General features: G+C 40.4%; 1 protein-coding gene across 6 annotated transcripts in view; it reads left to right on the forward strand.

The window, feature by feature from the left end:
* Positions 1 to 18,754, forward strand: part of akap9 (A kinase (PRKA) anchor protein 9) — a 116,850-nt gene that overhangs the window by 69,760 nt on the left and 28,336 nt on the right. For all 6 annotated transcript variants that reach the window (XM_061931410.1, XM_061931407.1, XM_061931408.1 and 3 more), the window contains 10 exons: positions 548 to 817; positions 1,585 to 1,685; positions 1,777 to 1,946; positions 2,292 to 2,488; positions 5,383 to 5,545; positions 7,405 to 7,499; positions 7,585 to 7,702; positions 10,039 to 10,077; positions 13,467 to 13,699; positions 13,776 to 13,895. In XM_061931410.1, coding sequence (XP_061787394.1) covers positions 548 to 817; positions 1,585 to 1,685; positions 1,777 to 1,946; positions 2,292 to 2,488; positions 5,383 to 5,545; positions 7,405 to 7,499; positions 7,585 to 7,702; positions 10,039 to 10,077; positions 13,467 to 13,699; positions 13,776 to 13,895 — 1,506 coding nt within the window. The remainder of the gene's footprint in view (positions 1 to 547; positions 818 to 1,584; positions 1,686 to 1,776; positions 1,947 to 2,291; positions 2,489 to 5,382; positions 5,546 to 7,404; positions 7,500 to 7,584; positions 7,703 to 10,038; positions 10,078 to 13,466; positions 13,700 to 13,775; positions 13,896 to 18,754) is intronic.

The following is an 18,754-nucleotide window of genomic DNA, read 5'->3' on the forward strand; positions in this document are numbered from 1 at the left end:
TTCAGAGGAGCTGTTTCTACATACAGCAACAAAAGTAAAGCACAACTAAAAAAAACCAAAATTGCAACAAATAATACATATTGCACACATTATTGTGTTTACTTTAGTTACTTGCAATAAAACATTCTCAGTTCTACAATCTATTGTCGAAGTATCGAATCGAATCTGAGGCCAAAAATGTTTGTCGGTACATCCCTAGTGGACAGTATTGCTACATATATAGCGACAGGTGCATCGTTGCATGCTCTCCCTGTGCTCCCATTGGATTTTTCCGTGTACTTCATTACCTTTTACATACACACGACAGGTTAATTGGGACTCTAAATTGCTTGTGGTGTAACTGTGAATGGTTGTCAGTATGTACCCTGTGATTGACTGGTGTTCTTTTTGATGTCAGCTGGGATAGGCTCTAGCTCACCAATGACCCCTTTAAAGACAACCATTCTAGAAGATGGATGCGGAAGGAATTCTGAACTACAATTTGTGCAACCTACAACATTGCTTCCAGAGTAAAAGATCTTTGACATTGTTTCCTCTTACCTGACAGGCCATAGTTCAGATGTCAGTGGAGTTTGCACAGCAGACGGAACTGGCCAGAATCAACAAGTGTGCCTGCCAGACTAGTGCCTCCATGCAGACCCAATCGGACGAAGAAGACGTAGGGGAGAGTGATAAGAAGGCAACGTTTCAAGGAGCTTCTGCCTCCGTGAGTGCCTGGTTGAAGGAGGAGAGAGAGCACCTGCAAAGAACGCTGGATGAGAGGAACGCAGAGATCCAGAAGCTACAGGCGAAGCTGCAGGAAGCTGAATCAAATGTGGTGAGGAAGTTTGGTGTTGCTATGTGTTTATGGGTTGGTGGTACAGTAAAATAATCAAATGGTTCAGAGGCATATTTCTGCGCTGCTTTTTACATATTTTAGGAATCAGGAGGATGCTGCATACATTCATCATTTGTATCTCCTCATGGCGAATTGTCTTTCAAGTACCTCTCTGAAGAGCTCATTTCTGATCGTGCGAGCCTTCACGAACCATTTCTTGTATGATTATGTCTCAGCTATGTGATAAATACAAGAGGTTCTTTGTGAGATGCTCCAAATGTACACTTCCTGACACTTTGTCAGGTACAGATGTATAGGGTAACAAGATCTTATACAAAAGCTGAAATTGACACTGTCCTAAAAAATAATTTTAAAAGGCTTCTCATCATGAATAAGGTACCTGTCAATAATATGCAGTGTATGGCTGTTGTCAGTGTAATTGTTTGCCTTACTGCCGTCTCTCCATAAGATGGTGCTATAGCACATCTTATTCTCTGCATCCCAGGTGCACCTGTTGCCATAGTAGCACAAAGAAACTAGTGTTTCTCATTGCAACCAGGGAGTTCAAGTGTATCTTTCTGGCTGTGCGTTTGTCGACATATATAAGGCTAGTTTGTTTACGGGGTTGCCTGATTTGAATTTGTGTATAGACAACAGCAGCAGTGATAGCGCCCCTCTGCTGTCTGCTGCTTGCTTATCACTGGTATGAAGTTTGTAGCTCTGTAATGACGGGACTGCTTTCTGTTTTCTCCCTTTTACCCGTGCAGATGCGAAAGAAGAAAGAAGACGATGAAGGAGAAGTTGTGCAAGAGGAAGACCACGGGGCATCGCAGGGTGGTGTCAAGTTCATCGACAAGGACAATGAAAGGTGATGACGTACACATTTTTTATGAGGATAAACTGTAATGAAACAAATATATTAGAGTATGGACTAACATAAATCCCTATGTTGCCTTCAGAATCCTCTTGTGCAGGGCTAACCAGAGGCTTAGTCGGGTGTTGGCAGACGTCCTAAAGACCACAGCGGCAGCGGAGGAAACCATGGGTCTCCACATGCAAAGTCTGTGTGATGCTTCTTCCATTGATGGGCTACAGGATGCACAGCCTATCTCCAGACCTGATGATGCAGGCATGTTATATCCGTTTTACCTAAATCACTAAAAAGACGAGGCGCTAATTTAAAATAGCACTTATAAAAAAGTAGATTACAGTTTATTTCTTAAATCTTAATAATGATTTGGAGTTAATAAGAAAATAAAAGGTTGCTCTTTTTGACCACATGGTCATTTATGAACGTGTGTTGCGCAACACAACAGCAACATGTTGTGATAGCAACAAATAGCGAATTGAGCTCCACACATACAGCTGGATAGCAACATTTCAATGCCAGTAATTCCGTTATGCTGTCGCCAAAAAAAAAGACATTGAAGATGGATAAGGGCGTGTGTGACATATTTCTGCACCGTCACACTAGGTCACTCCGGAACAAGTTGCCTGGGTGCTGAAACAAACGCAGGCATGGAGGTGTCCCAGCAGATGATCGACGGCCTCCTTCTACTGGGTAAATACGATGGTCAGCTAGCGAACGAGGAACATCTAATGGGCATCAGCGGTCGCCTCCAGACGGCTTTAGAGAAGATGTTGATGGTCATCACGGACACCACCAACCAGGTACGAAACAAAAGCAACTGTTTTGGCAGTCAGCTCTTGGTTATTTCTACTAGAGTATATTTTTTGTTTGATAATAAAAAAGTCACTTCTATTGGGTTTTCGCATGCATAATGGCAATGAGTCAGACTTGTTTGTGTCTGGAAAATGCCCCCCATTAATAGTCGCTTCATTTCTAGTGTTCACCCATAGATACAAGCTGTATTTACCAGTACATGGCACTTTTGTCTCACACTAACAGCCTATTATAGTCCAGCTGGGTGGAAGTCCGCTTCCATTCCCCACTACAGGGAGCCCATGCCGTGCGCCCACTGTCAGTGTTAGTCCCTCTGAGTCAGTGCGAGTTTTAACTAGGCCAGTGAGCGTGTTACTGTAAGTGAGGGCACGGTGCATCCTCCCTGTGGCTGAAATTCTTATTTACGCTTAGATGGGTTTTGTCTTGCTATTCTAAAAATAGTCCAAGCCTGGGCGTCACTTTTGTTCAGCATCCTTTGACATCATTACCAGCATGTAGGTTTAAATATTTTTTATTACATTTACATGACCTATTTTTTTTACACATGCTCACCCTGAGTTGGTAAAGAATTTACATCCCACTAACACAAATACATTTCAGTGCTCAGTAATGAATTTTTAATGATTTTTCACTTGTAAACAAAGGGTCTATAATGGTTTTCTTAATGATTTTCTTGCTGCTACTGTCATTTTCTGCCTGTTAGGCAGAGATGGATGCCACAAACCAGTCGGGATGCAAAGTTGCACTGTAAAATATTTGCCCAGGGCGGTGAAGTGTTTGCTATGTCACTTACAATTGCCTACATGTCTTTCAAGTATGACATTATGTCACACCAAGCGGTGGCATGTCTGAGTTTTTAGATTTTTTTTCTTTAAATATTGTTTCTTGTGGTGCTTGTGACTGTATAAGGAGGAAATCCGGTTTTACAACTTTGTGTAGGGTGTGTGTGTTGTCTGCTGGTTATTTGTGTGCAGGGTAGTGCAATAGGGAGTGGCGAGTGCGTGTGCGTGTGCGTGTGCGCGTGCGTGTGCGTGTGCGTGTGTGTGTGGGAGGGGGTAGATCTATTTGCAAATCTACCTGAATCTCTGAATTGAAGCCACACCTCCTTTCCTTCCTCCCTCCCTCTTGGTTTTACTGAGGAGAGTACTTCTGCCTGCGATCAGTGCGGGAAATGAAAGTCCACTTCAGGGAGAAAAAACGGCCTGGGACATGTTGGACTTGATCTTTTTATCTCGTGAAGGTGGCGTGAGTGTTAACAGAGTGACAGGGGTAAGTAAACCTTGCCTGACGAGTGATCCAGCTCTAGTGAGTTATCTTGCCACGATCATGTGTGGAGTGGGAGTGAAAACAAACCCTGAGAAGAATTAAAAAGGAAAGCCACTCAAGAACCAGTCGCTGTCATTTCACCCTCGGCTGGCCGTCGCCTGGACTGAATGATTAAAAGTGGGGGGCCCCGGAGGCTTGTTGTTGCTACGGCAATATAGCTTTGTTTGGGAATCTCCGGAGGGAGAAGTTGAATGTGATCTGTGAGAGGCATGATGTGCTTTCCCACTAAAGAAAGGAGGTCACTAGGAGCACAGAAAGCTGCAGATCACTGAAGAAGATACGGAAAGGAAATGGAAGCTTTGGAGGAGCTCTGTCGTGTTCTGGAATGCCGTTTAAGCCGATGAAATTAAACGGGACGCACCCCCGCTGCTGAGTATGACAAGCTCTGTTTGGGCGCTTTCCCTCTGAGACCGGTTCTACCTCAACAAGATGATTACGTGCAACTGGGATCTCACCTGACTGTGTCCCCTCTGTGTGCCAACACATAGGAACCGTTGCTCGGTAGCAGACCGCAACTGCTGCTTTCTCTCACAGCATTCTCATTGGCGCTTGCCCGGCAGGGTGTTTGATCGTGACAAACTCTCTCTGATGACTCCTGACAAGTCGCTCCAACATAGCAAAAAGCCTCCTTCGCCATGGATTCCTACCGCTCTTTTTGGAATTCTAAAACGCAGAGCACCAAGTGGGTGGAAGGGGAGGACCAGGATGTGTACGAAGTGGAATCTCGGATCCCCCTTCCCCGACCTTTTCCGGTCTACAGCACCTTGACCGAGAAGAATGCCGTCTTGGTCCAGACGCACATCTCTCATGTCAATCACAGGACAAATGGTCACCTACTTAAAGTCATCTCCAGAATCTCTCTGCCCACACCTCCCTACACAGTAAGTTGATGCACCTTTGGAAACTATCGCATGAGAGGTGCTGATGAATATTTTACCAACCTACAGCTTCTTTGATTAATTAAATATCATCATACGTAAGGTATTGGAAGGCTTGTGTGACTTCAACAAGGCACCCTCACCACTTCCTGGTTTGCATAATGTCCCAAAAAGACCTTTGCTCTCGGAGATAATGCAAAGCTGTAATTGTGGAATGGCAGTGATATGATGACACGTGTTACCCGAATATATAATAAAATAGGATATTGTTTCCTTGTGACATTTTTTAACTGAGGTCACCTAATAGTCAGGTACAACTGCACAAGAACTGCATCAAAATGATATGTCATCACACACATAATGCTCAGTGGTGAGGTGTTAAGTCAGACATTTAGTACCAAAATGATTCCCGGGGGCGGCCACCGCTGCTGCCCACTGCTCCCCTCACCTCCCAGGGGGTGATCAAGGGTGATGGGTCAAATGCAGAGAATAATTTCGCCACACCTAGTGTGTGTGTGACAATCATTGGTACTTTAACTTTAACTTTTTAACTTTACTACTGATTTGGATGCTCTGTTTAGCTCCATTGTGATCCTGCCAATTGCTTTACTAGCATTTAATATTCTGGTCGAATAGCCAACTTAATCTACGTCTTTGGATTTTTTTTATGTCCTTAGTTGGAGCATGCCCACATTACCCAGACGGAGCTCATGCGGGAGTCTTTCCGGCACAACCAGGAGATCAGCGAACTTCTACAGAAGCAGGAGGAGCTCCAGGACCGTCTGTCCGAGGAGGCCCGGGCACGCGAGCAGTTGGCCTTGGAACTACACCGAGCTGAGGGTGAGCTTTACTAATAGCAACACTGTTGCATCAGACACAAGCTGACCCAAGAACCCGATTGGTGCATCATGTACCTTATCACCTCTCCATCCAAGCCTATTTCCAACCAAACTTTTAAGGAACCACATCTAAATGTTAAAGCAAAACCCAGAACGGTCATATGGGTTGTTGTTAGTGAGTGATCCTATCAGTTGTCTAAAAAGGAGAGTGAAGAAAAGTAGAGAGCACCTGTGCTTTTAGCTGGAAGAAACTATTTTGTGCTGGGTAGCAGCTAGCTTGACAACTCACTCTTGTCAGAGACAGCTGGTCCTCTGGGGACAACTGTTGCATGCATACACCAGCAACAAGCCCACTCTCTTTATCAAAAAGAACCACAAGGAGCTTTCTGGCTTTTTGGGAACGCTGAATAAGGGTGAGACCATTCCTTTTCTCATCTTTGTTTGACTTGAAAAATCTCATGTTTGTTTTTTGTGCAATCCTATGTAGGTTATAGCTGGCTAAAATGTGTATCTATAGACCACAAAACAACATGTGGGGAGGGCTGCAACAATGAATCAATTAAATCGATTAGAAAAAAGCATTGATGTACAAAAGTATTTTCTTTTGCTTCGTATAATCGTTTGAGTGTTACTGAAAATTGATAAAATCTGGACCACGGAATGTCCAGATCTTTAAATAAGCAGACATAGTTTCCGCACGGAATTAGAGCGGTGGTGTGTGGGTGCCGTGGTTTGTGTGGTGGTGAACAGCTAACTGTCTTTTTAAAATTGTTTTATTACTGTTAAGAGTACAATTTCAATGTTAATCGTGCATTTATGAGAAAAAAAGGTTATGAACTTTTTTCCCTAAAATATGAATTGAGGTAGTTAAGTGTGTTTTATTCGAACAGACTAATCGATAGATTACTCTATTGCTAAAATAATGTCAGCTGCAGCCCATACGCAGTGGCAAACGCTTGCATGGAGCATTCAGTTCATGCAATTGTTATGTCATACTGTTGCAAGTACATTTACATTTAAATAATACAATGGTTTATGGACCTAAATGTTTTGATGGCTGAAAATCAAGAATATCACATGATTAATGTGTTTGGACAATTGTGTATCCTGGAGAGAACCCTCCTTAGGCAAACTACATCGTGTTGGTTCCTGCTCAGTCAGCGACGTTTACCTTCTGTCTCGCTGGTAACCACACAGAATGCAACTATTGACATTTTAGCATTTCAATCTAGTCTCCTGGTCTTACACCTAGTATTCCTGTATCTATGACCCAAATGCCATCCTGGAGCATAATGCTTGCTGACCTGTGCAGTTATGAAGCATTTCATTGTGTTTGCATTTCAGTCCTGTTCTACTCATCAAGCAAAATGGGTCAGACATTCTCATTTGTGTTCAATTATACAGTAGGAATGTGTTTGTGCTTGCTACGGTCATATTGTTTGAGCTTTTTGGCTGATGTGTGTCACAACACCACTCATGCACAAGCGTTACAAAAACAACCGAAACGGTCCATGGCTGAGTTTTGATATTTAAAGTATGTATTTCCGCATTTTTAAGTTAAAGTTAAAGTACCAATGATTGTCACACACACACTAGGTGTGTTGAAATTTGTCCTCTGCATTTGACCCATCCCCTTGATCACCCCCTGGGAGGTGAGGGGAGCAGTGAGCAGCAGCGGTGGCCGTGTCCGGGAATTATTTTGGTGATTTAATCCCCAATTCCAACCCTTGATGCTGAGTGTCAAGCAGGGAGGTACTGGGTCCCATTTCTATAGTCTTTGGTATGACTCGGTTTGAACTCACAACCTACCGATCTCAGGGCAGACACTCTAACCACTAGGCCACTGTTGTCCATGCGCAGATGTGATTGACGGCTACACTGGTGAACGAGCCACCTTGGAGGAGCAGTTTCGTCAGAAGGAAGCGCTTCAGCTGAGCCTGGAGCAAGAGCTACAGGTAGAAGTGTTTATCATTATGGTTGTAGTTTGCCGACATTGCAACCCTAAACTAACCACTTCTTCTTTCTTTTTTTTAAATGTAGGTTACGGGCAGTCGTCTGCAGGAGTTGGAGCAGGAGAAGCTTCAAATGCAGGAGGAGCGGGAGCTGACGTCCCGGCAACAAGACGCCATGAGAGAGGACGCAGGACCCCGTGAGCTTTGTACGTATCCCAGAATTCCTTTAAGAAACAGTATACTCTATATCAGGGGTTCTTAACCTTTTTGACTTCAGGGCCCAACTTTTTCACTACAAAGGGGACCTGGGCCCACTCAAATGTTAACTCTGAATTATTAATCTTATTCTTCATTTTAATTGTATTTACCAATTACATCTAACCTACTTACAGTTTGCAACCTTGTCAAATGATATAAAACTAACACATAAACCTTAGGCTTAGTTTGGCGGGTTAAAAAAATAAGTACTAGCCAAATATACTGCATAAGAAGGGACTCATAAATGACTGCCAATACGTGCATTTACATACAATTTTGTCTTGCTAAGACAAATAAACAAAATTAATAATGAAAATCTTCCTTTAACTAAACTGTCAAAAAAAAAAAAAAGTGCAAATGAAAATACAGTTTCATCACTTTAGTCATAATTTTTGCGTTTAAGAAACTTCTCTATGACTTAAAGAGAAAATGCACTTTTTTTTTTCTTTTTTTTTCATTCACAATCATTATGAGAGACAAGAACACGTCTTTTTATTTTTTTTTTATTACAAAGATGAAAAACTCTTGAAAGATGCGGCTAATGGGAGTCACCGTTGCCTACAAAGCCCTCTAAAACAACTTAAAACCCTCCAGCAATGCTTCATATACACACTGCAAGTGTATATATAATGTAGTAAAGGACACGTTTGTAACAATATTTTATATGTTCAATATTTACTGTATTTTGATCATTTTAATAATTTTTGGACTGATTTATTCCATGTATTGATTTCTGTTTCCATAGCAGCGCACGGATCAAACACTAGTGTGTTTTCTAATCATGGCAGACTTGGTAACAGACAACAAAGATGACTATTTTTGAACAAATGAGGATTTACAACCTTAAACTTTTAAAGCTAAATATACTGCTGCTAATAGAAGCGAGCACATAGGAAAAGTGAGACATTGGAAGAGCCGAAAGCCAGGAGAGGGGGATGAAAGCAATTTTGATGCCATAAATGTGGAACTTGGAGACAAGCTATTTTGACATAAATGGATTGCTTACCCAAAATCAACAGGAAACATCCCCAGCGTGCCGGACCAGACAAACAACTGTCCATCGAGTGAGTCACTTTAATATCGATCCTGATGCACGCAGCACGTCATGCGTGTTAGTGCAACTACAGTACATACGCTGGCTGGCTAGCTCAGCTGTGTACAAACAAAACATGAAACGTGGGCTAATACTTTACAGATACTGTAATATGATTTTTCAGTACAAATTAGTGTCGTATTGAAGTGTTGTGCATAACAAACTCAAACTCGTTTCGTGTTGTTGTAAAAGCTAGCTTATTTTTTGCCGTAGCTTTTACGGCTATTACCGAAGCACGTCGATGTGTTACTACGATAGAAAAAGAGTTCCTCAGTGTTCGCTTTTACAATAAGAATATCGCTACAGCTTAATTATTATACAGGTTACGGAACATAAATAAAGTATGGTTGACGGTTTTTGATTGGATTTTTAAAGTGATTTAGAGGAAGAGTTAATTGCTCCCATTAGCTGAATTGCTAGCCACCTAGAACAAGACAAATTTTATGTTAGAAAGCGAAAAAAACAAAAACCCTTTGTCTTATTGTCTCTCATAATGATTGTGAACGATAGAACGACAAAATTCCTGAAAAGAAGTGCAGTTCCCTTTCAAGCCCCAGACGTCTTCTGTTTGTTTGATACTGTCATTACTGCCACAAGTGGTGAAAACGTGTATTACAACTAAGTACCACAGCGGCCCATACGGACCACAGTTGAGAAACAGATATTTTTTAGAGGGTGCTCATGGCCCTATGGTTAAGAAACATTGCTGTATATAAGTTTTATGTGTGAATTATGCCCTTATAATCAAAATTGACACGATTTGGATAAAAAGCTATTCAAACCTCATATTTGTATATCCTCATTTTGTACCGTTATTTCAATTGTTTAAATTTTATGTTTTATAATAATTGCAACAGAGACCAATAAACTGTCATTTGTAAGTACATTTGATGTAACTTTCTACCTGTATTTGGGCAACAAAACCTAAATTCACAGGTTGGAACATAGAAGCAGTTAATTTTGCACTATAACCTGTCTTTTTATCAAACAAGGTATCCTGTACTATCATTATAAAGGTGAGTCTTTAGCATTTTTGGGTCAGTGCTATTTAAGAAACACTCTGCTTTCACTCTGTTTGCTTCTCCATCCTTTGATAACCGACCGTACAGCAGCATTGTCACTTTTCTACCATCTCTTCTTTTCATGACAAAAACAAGAGCATGTTCAACTCCTGTGCTTTCCTTCCTGTAGGCCTAGTTGAAGCTGCAATGGTTGCAGCACCTGAAGCAGGTGTGTCCACATCGAGCATGGCTCAGCCCTCCTTTTCTATGTTCTTTCCAAGTGTCTAGCCGAGTGACATGATATATACTGTAACCCTAATCCAGTGACATCACCAACAAAGCTTGCTTGTATTTTTGGGCTCACAATTTTACTCAAATCACTAATCTTTGCTTCTGCTTTTTTTTTTTTTTGCTTTTGACTGATTTTGTCCTGGCATCTTTTTGATTAGCCCTCATTGCATAGCATGATGGAATAATTGCAGCAACCGGCTTTCACATGTAGCCATCACTTTCTGTTTGTCAATTATCCGCATTTATTTATTTACCCTGTCTGATGTATTGATTATTTGTGCGAATGAGGTGATTGGCTGTTTAGGAAGCCCCTCCTTTCCATCCCTGTCTACTGGGCATGGATATTGCAATGTCTGGACTGTCATTCACACATTGTCACGCTGTTCTTGCGGTGTTTGATCCTGGGTGAAACAATGGGAGTTGGTCCATGGTGACAGCGGAAGGGGCATCGTGTTCGGAGGTTCATCTTGGACAGCTGAATGGGATGTTGGACAAATCTGAGCATAGAATTGATTAACTGTATTAAGCACTATTTAGGCCTATGTTTAATTATTTTCTACAAACCCCGTTTCCATATGAGTTGGGAAATTGGGTTAGATGTAAATATAAACGGAATACAATGATTTGCAAATCCTTTTCAACCCGTATTCAATTGGAATGCACTACAAAGACAAGATATTTGATGTTCAAACTTATAAACTTTTTTTTTTTGCAAATATTAATTAACTTAGAATTTCACGGCTGCATTATGTGCCAAAGTAGTTGGGAAAGGGCATGTTCACCACTGTGTTACATCACCTTTTCTTTTAACAACATTCAATAAACGATTGGGAACTGAGGAAACTAATTGTTGAAGCTTTGAAAGTGGAATTCTTTCCCATTCTTGTTTTATGTCGAGCTTCAGTCGTTCAACAGTCTGGGGTCTCCGCTGACGTATTTTACGCGCCTCACATTTTACGCGCCACACATTTTCGATGGGAGACAGGTCTGGACTGCAGGCGGGCCAGGAAAGTACCTGCACTCTTTTTTTACGAAGCCACGCTGTTGTAACACGTGCTGAATGTGGCTTGGCATTGTCTTGCTGAAATAAGCAGGGGCGTCCATCAAAAAGACTGCGCTTAGATGGCAGCACATGTTGTTCCAAAACCTGTATGTACCTTTCAGCATTAATGGTGCCTTCACAGATGTGTAAGTTACCCATGCCTTGGGCACTAATGCACCCCCATACCATCACAGATGCTGGCTTTTGAACTTTGCGTCGATAACAGTCTGGATGGTTCGCTTCCCCTTTGGTCCGGATGACACGATGTCGAATATTTCCAAAAACAATTTGAAATGTGGACTCGTCAGACCACAGAACACTTTTCCACTTTGCATGAGTCCATCTTAGATGATCTCGGGCGCAGAGAAGCCGGCGGCGTTTCTGGATGTTGTTGATAAATGGCTTTCGCTTTGCATAGTAGAGCTTTAACTTGCACTTACAGATGTAGCGACGAACTGTATTTAATGACAGTGGTTTTCTGAAGTGTTCCTGAGCCCATGTGGTGATATCCTTTAGAGATTGATGTCGGTTTTTGATACAGTGCCGTCTGAGGGATCGAAAGTCACGGTCATTCAATGTTGGTTTCCGGCCATGCCGCTTACGTGGAGTGATTTCTCCAGATTCTCTGAACCTTTTGATGATATTATGGACCGTAGATGTTGAAATCCCTAAATTTCTTCAATTGCACTTTGAGAAACGTTGTTCTTAAACTGTTTGACTATTTGCTATCGCAGTTGTGGACAAAGGGGTGTACCTCGCCCCATCCTTTCTTGTGAAAGACTGAGCATTTTTTGGGAAGCTGTTTTTATACCCAATCATGGCACCCACCTGTTCCCAATTAGCCTGCACACCTGTGGGATGTTCCAAATAAGTGTTTGATGAGCATTCCTCAACTTTATCAGTATTTATTGCCACCTTTCCCAACTTCTTTGTCACGTGTTGCTGGCATCAAATTCTAAAGTTAATGATTATTTGCAAAAAAAAAATGTTTATCAGTTTGAACATCAAATATGTTGTCTTTGTAGCATATGCAAATGAATATGGGTTGAAAATGATTTGCAAATCATTGTATTCCGTTTATATTTACATCTAACACAATTTCCCAACTCATATGGAAATGGGGTTTGTAATTGGTCCACATGAAAATGCATTCCTGGGCTGTCAATGCAGAACAACAGGTGGCAATCTGGCCTTGATCCATAAGACCATTTCAACCAATCAGAAGAAAGTAGTACAGTCATCCCGTGCCACATCACACTTCAAAGTTTGTAGATGTACTCTATCACACATTTAATTTAAATAATTTCATAAGCATGTTAAATGTATTTTTGGCCTAAATTAAGCATTTTCAAGTGTAAATATGGCAAAATGAACTAAAAATATAAATATTACAGAAGTACACCTCGCCGCGCAGCGCTTCAAATATTGCGGCTTCACCACATTGGCGATTTTTTGGGATATTAATTTTTTTTTTTTAAACATATTCTAAATTTTTGGTCCCAGAGTATTTTCAAGCATAAATTATCTACATAAACTACAAATATTAATACTACATTGGTATTGGCCACTGGATGACACCAAACCAATCAGAGTGCTGTTCAGTATCGTGGCTACTGATTTGCTCAGCCTCAGCCAGCATTACTATAATGCAGGTGTATCTGCAGTTCCATTTTTGTTGCCCCGCAGAATATTATCAAAATTAAATGAAACCAATAAAAATGTAGGAAAAAAGATGTGATGAAGAACTGAAATTTTCATACTAAAATAACTAACGATAATACACTTTGTCACCTATAACGCAAAGCTAACACAAAGTTTTACCTTTAAATATACATATATAATAAAATGTTTTTAGAATTTTTAAGTATGTTGCCCTTAGGGGAAAAAGTTTGGACCCCTGCTATAATGGCAAGTGTAAAGGTAACTGAGTGTTATTATGTTAATAGGGGCTGCATAATGTTAAAACATGTATTTAAAAGATTGTAAACATTTTCTTATGCTTGAACTATGAAAATGTATAAATATTAATTCATATTTTGCGGAAATTCATTGACCATGGTCAGACCTGTAACAAATTAACAGTGATAAACAAGATATTACTGTATACGGAAAAGACATAACGGTAACAAAGGCAAATTATTATATTTTTTTAATGTGGATAAGAACCATTTACAGCTCAGATTCTTTAATAGCATCCCATTCATCTGCAAAGACATTCATTGTACATCAAAATATAACACTCAATGTCCAAGCAATAACGCCGATGTCCTCCTGCTTCTGCCTAGATCTGCTGGAAGAGGCAGAGAAGCTAATGAAAGAGAAGGTGGAGGTGCAGCGCCAGGCAGAGAAGGAGAGTGCCGACCTCCTGAAGCAGATAAAGCTGCTGGAAGCCGAGCTGGAGGAGCAGGTCAACAGGGTGATCGAGCTCGAGCATGCTCGCAAGGCCGAGACTGGAGACCTCCAGCAGCAGATCCAGGCCCTGGAGAAACAGCTGGACAAGAACAGGAGGTTCTTGGATGTAAGAGACACAAATAGGATAATTGTAAGGGACACTATGTGCACAGTCTTCGTAATCTTCTTTTTCTGGTGTTTAGGAACAAGCTGTGGACCGCGAACATGAGAGGGACGTCTTCCAGAATGAGATCCACAAACTAGAGCAGCAGCTTAAAAACCCACTGAAGCTTCAGAGTGGCTCAGAACAAAGAAGCCAAGAGGTAACACTTTTTTATTTTTTTGCTAGGTGTTAACGGAGATGCTTGTGTTGAGCATATGACACCGCACAGATCTGGGCACAATAAACAATGGAGGCGATAGATTTACCTGCGCTTCCTTGAAAGCGACACCAAACTTGTTGACGTGGTAGGAAAGTGGGATGAATGCCTCTGCTGTTAAAGAGTATGCTAATGTTTCCAAAGTAGCTTGTATTCAAATGCTGCTTGGTGTGAAATTGGCAATGCAAAACCTTTTATTGGATGCCATAAAAGTCAGTAAGGAGTGAAAATTCTTCCTGAGAAGCAATAATAGTGTTGGGCTACTTGATAGCTGGTCTGTTAGGATTAGTGAGGCTCAAACATGGATTGATTGGATTGAGGAGTACAGGAAAAAGCAGATCATTGTCGGATATGGTAACCTAACACCAGAGGTGGGTAGAGTAGCCAGAAATTGTACTCAAGTAAGAGTATTGTTACTTTAGAGATTTATTACTCAAGTAAATGTAGGAGTAGTCACCCAAATATTTACTTGAGTAAAAGTAAAAAGTATGTTGTGAAAAAACGACTCAAGTACTGAGTAACTGATGAATAACCTGTTCGTTTAATGATGACGGCAACAAATAATGCACAAAAACATAAAAATAGCAATGAGCAAATTCAGAGCCAGGAATATCTCTTAAGCAACTAAAACAATAATATAAATTAAATAATAATACATTAACATAAAAAAAATTAAGGCTTGTCCAGGGTGTACCCCGCCTTCCGCCCGATTGTAGCTGAGATAGGCTCCAGCGCCCCCCGCAACCCCGAAGGGAATAAGCGGTAGAAAATGGATGGATGGATGGATGAGCCACAATAACTTAACAGCACCATAGGCTCAGTAGGCAGAGATTACAAAGGAAAATAAAAGTTAGCCTTTACGCAAACTATAAACTGATAGGTGTGGGCTGCACGTGGCTTTGGAGCAATCAAAGCTGCTCACAGGGTCACTAAGGTGGGCACCTTGTTTGACATGTCAACTTAATGTGTATTATATTTATCCATGAGAGCATTTTTGTTGTAAATTGTGAGGTGTGTCTGTTAAAATCGAGGTTGTTTTTACAAATGATGACAGATGTGAACAAGAGCATGTATTGTCATTGGGTGATAATGTAAATGAGGTGTGGTTGTATTGTATATTAAGTATGTGTCCATGAAAGGGCATTTTATAACTTTTTTCTTAATACTTGTGTATGATTTTATTGTCATAATTTTATTGCATGATTTTTGTATCCCTTTAATTTAGGTAGCCAGGGACTGCAGATGGAAATTATCTATTTAGCTATAATCTGGTACAGAACATATCTGTCTTTGAGCTTAATGTTTCTGTGCATTGTCCCTTCAAATAAAGACTAAACTAACTAAACCTGGGAACACACTGTGCACTTCTGATTGGTGTTTCTATGCATGCGTGAGTGTGTGTGCAACTGTGCGTGTCTATGAGGCTGCAGTGCGTTAATAAATGTCCCCACACGATGTACATTTGACAGTGATTCATAGCAGGGAAGCTAACATCAGCCTACGGTGACAGCCAAAATATCTACTAACGTTACTTACCGCGATGTGCTTCCTCAAATTTGACGTTGAGTTTATGTAAGCTTAAGCTTGTTGTTGTATTGACCGCCTATGTTTCAGCGGCGGTCACATGATGACCGCCTGGCTCTGTTTTATTGGTGAAACTGAGTCAAACGTCACTAGTGACTGCATTTGATTGGTGAAACGGAGTCAAACGTCACCAGTGACTGTATTTGATTGGTGAAACGCAGGCATGCGATAGATCCTACTTTGAAGGTCTGTCTGACAAACCAAAACAAACAAAGCGTGCATTAACAGATCGATAATAATCAGTAGCGAGCTGAATGTAGATAAATGGAGCGGACTAAAAGTAGCGTTTCTTCTCTATAAATATACTCAAGTAAAAGTAAAAGTATGTTGCATTAAAACTACTCTTAGAAGTACAATGTATCCCAAAAGTTACTCAAGTAGATGTAACGGAGTAAATGTAGCGCGTTACTACCCACCTCTGCCTAACATTAACTTAGGAAGTAATGGTGGCATTTTGAGAATGGTTCTACTGATTTATTGCCAAAAAGCTTAAATGGCGTCTGCATTGTTGGTTTATGTGTGATTATCCTGAGCTCATTTTCCCGAATCAGACCTTACTGTACAGCAAAGTCATATTTTGACTAGAGCTACTCAGATTTTACTATTAACCGTGATTAAAAATGTCATAATTATTTAAGCGCAAAAGGCTCCACTATACCGTGTGTTTCAGTCCTCCTAACTCACTACAAACAGACATTATGATGGTAGGTTATTTTCGGCACAACCTGCATGGTTTGTTTGTGAACCCGTTCTCAAACAATGGCAATAAAACGATTCTGATTCTGATGGAACAAAAACACACGTTTACACGCACCTATCAAGAGACACGCTAGTATGCTACATTAACTTAAATGTTTTTTGTTTTGTCGTTTGTCTATGCATGGTGCAGTTGCGTTTGCTTTTGTGGTTGTATGTAGAAATAGCACCGCTGTGGTGGCTGCAGGTTGCATCAGCTCTTGCTACCTAATGGTTCCTATGTTCTTTGTGTTCTTTGATATATCCCTCCTGTTTCCGTATGTTTTGCCTTGTTCTTTGTGGACTGTTTGTGTCTGCATTGCACCAACATGATTTTGTTGTGCACCTGAAAGAGTGGCAGAAAATGGTAATATCTTCTGGGATTTCAATCGTTTTACAATTGAACCATGTGTCAAAAAATTTCAATTGTGGCTCAATAAGGTTGGTCTAAGTGGTAGAATAACAAAGCAGTAAACTGTTTTTACTCAAAAGGAAGCTGAATTTGGCAATGCGGGACCATTTTGAATATTTACAAAATAAGCAGGGAGTCATTAAAGACGATGGCTCACACTCTAATACATCCAAATTTGGTGCAGCTTTACATGCCAATGTAAAGGTAATACGTAATAGGACAGTTCAATTATGTTCGTGGCAAGTTACTTCATGGAAAATTTAGTTAAATATAAAAGTGTCACTTAAAGTCAGTAGCCTAGCATTGAGTCAGTTCGGTGTGAACAAACCGTAACAGATACTCCTGTCAATGGCTTTTTTTCATTGACCATTTAATGTTAGATAGCTTCATTCTTCCTGTATGTGTTGTAATATTGGCATTTGAAGTTCATAGAGCAAGTGTAAATCACCAACATAACATCAGACGCTATACGATGGGATCTAATTATGTGCTTTCCAGTTATTAACACAGCATAAAATAGATGATTAAAAATTAATATATAGGCATGGATGACAATAACACTTGACCCCTGGGGGAAAAAAATTAAGTTAACCTTAGTCTAATACTAATATTATAATTATGAATTAATGTGTATGTTATTAATTATACATTTTGTTTATATGTGATTTGATCACAGTTATAACCGACTGTAATAAATATTACTTTAGAATGTTCAGGAATGTCTGGGATTTTATAAATGTTTTCTTGTGAAATTAATCAATGCATAATAATTGTGGTAATCGTAAAACCATGATTACTCAGAATATATTTATATAATCACAATCTATCATCGTTGCGTACATAATTTTGACAAAAAAATAATTCCCTTTATACTTTTGTCCCCTTGAACAAGCCAGTTAATGTTTAACAGTCAGTCACGTGTGCTTCACAGCTGCTAAAACTTTTAAATTAAATTTTAACTTTGGTAAATGAGTGCAATGTGCTAAGTGAAGAACTTGGTACACGGTTACACACACCTAGAGTATTGGTTTAGGTAGGTATATTTCATTTCATGACAATCCGGCATACTGACCATACAGACTAATCAGAATACAATTTATTTCATTTCCACAGGCACATTCCTGCAGTTATTACTTATTTTTAAACCTGAAAGTGCTTCTTTTCTTCCTGTGCTTCCTCCTCGGCCGGCTCACCTCTCTCCCTTTTTGCCTACGCACTCTCCGCTCCTTCATCTCCTCCTGCCTTTTCTCTCTCCTTGGCCTTTGCAGGGGGACGAAGTATGCGTAAAGGTACTGCTTCTAGCTACACATAGAACCACTTGTTTGCCATCCTCCCTTTCCCACCACCACTGGAGACCTACTAGTGCATTACAGTATTCCCAACCCTTCTCTTACAAACTCATGAAAATGTTTGTTTTTTTCTCTTCCCCTTTCTTTGTTGCACTGTAAACATCAACAATATTTCCAAAATATAGTTTTAAGACTTTTAGTGAGTTCTACGCCGTTTTAATGCTAATGAGCTGTGTTTGCCCATACCTGTCTCCGACATAGTGTGTGTCTCCTAAATGTGCTGGTGTGCACTTCCACTTTTTACATACACACTCTAACTCTGCACTTGTCCAACATAATAGATGCCATATATTGCATACAACTAGGAATAGGTACCGAAACCTCGTTCGATAATAGTAATGATAGCTTCTTTTTTCTGTCTGGTTACTATCGGTGCCTCATTTCGCTGCTAAATGAATGCAGACTCAGCCAACTGTTTAGCGGCGATATTGTGCAAGTAACGTATTGTAATTAATGTAGCGTCCTGACAGAAGCACACAGTCTGACGCTCTTTTAAAGGGATCATTATGATTTTTTCCCTTACCTTTTAAAACACTTTCTTGTGGTCTACATAACATGTAATGGTGGTTCATTGGGCACATTTTTGCATGGATTAGATTTTACAGACCAATTTCAAGCTGCTCTCTGGCCGACTCTTCAGTATACGCCGTTTTGTGGGCGGTCTTATTTACGTGCCTCCACTTCGACAGCGTCTTCTCCCCGGCATCTTTGTTGTCGTTTTT

This window comes from Nerophis lumbriciformis, linkage group LG37 (genome assembly GCF_033978685.3).
Source record: "Nerophis lumbriciformis linkage group LG37, RoL_Nlum_v2.1, whole genome shotgun sequence".
Classification (NCBI taxonomy): Eukaryota; Metazoa; Chordata; class Actinopteri; order Syngnathiformes; family Syngnathidae; genus Nerophis; species Nerophis lumbriciformis.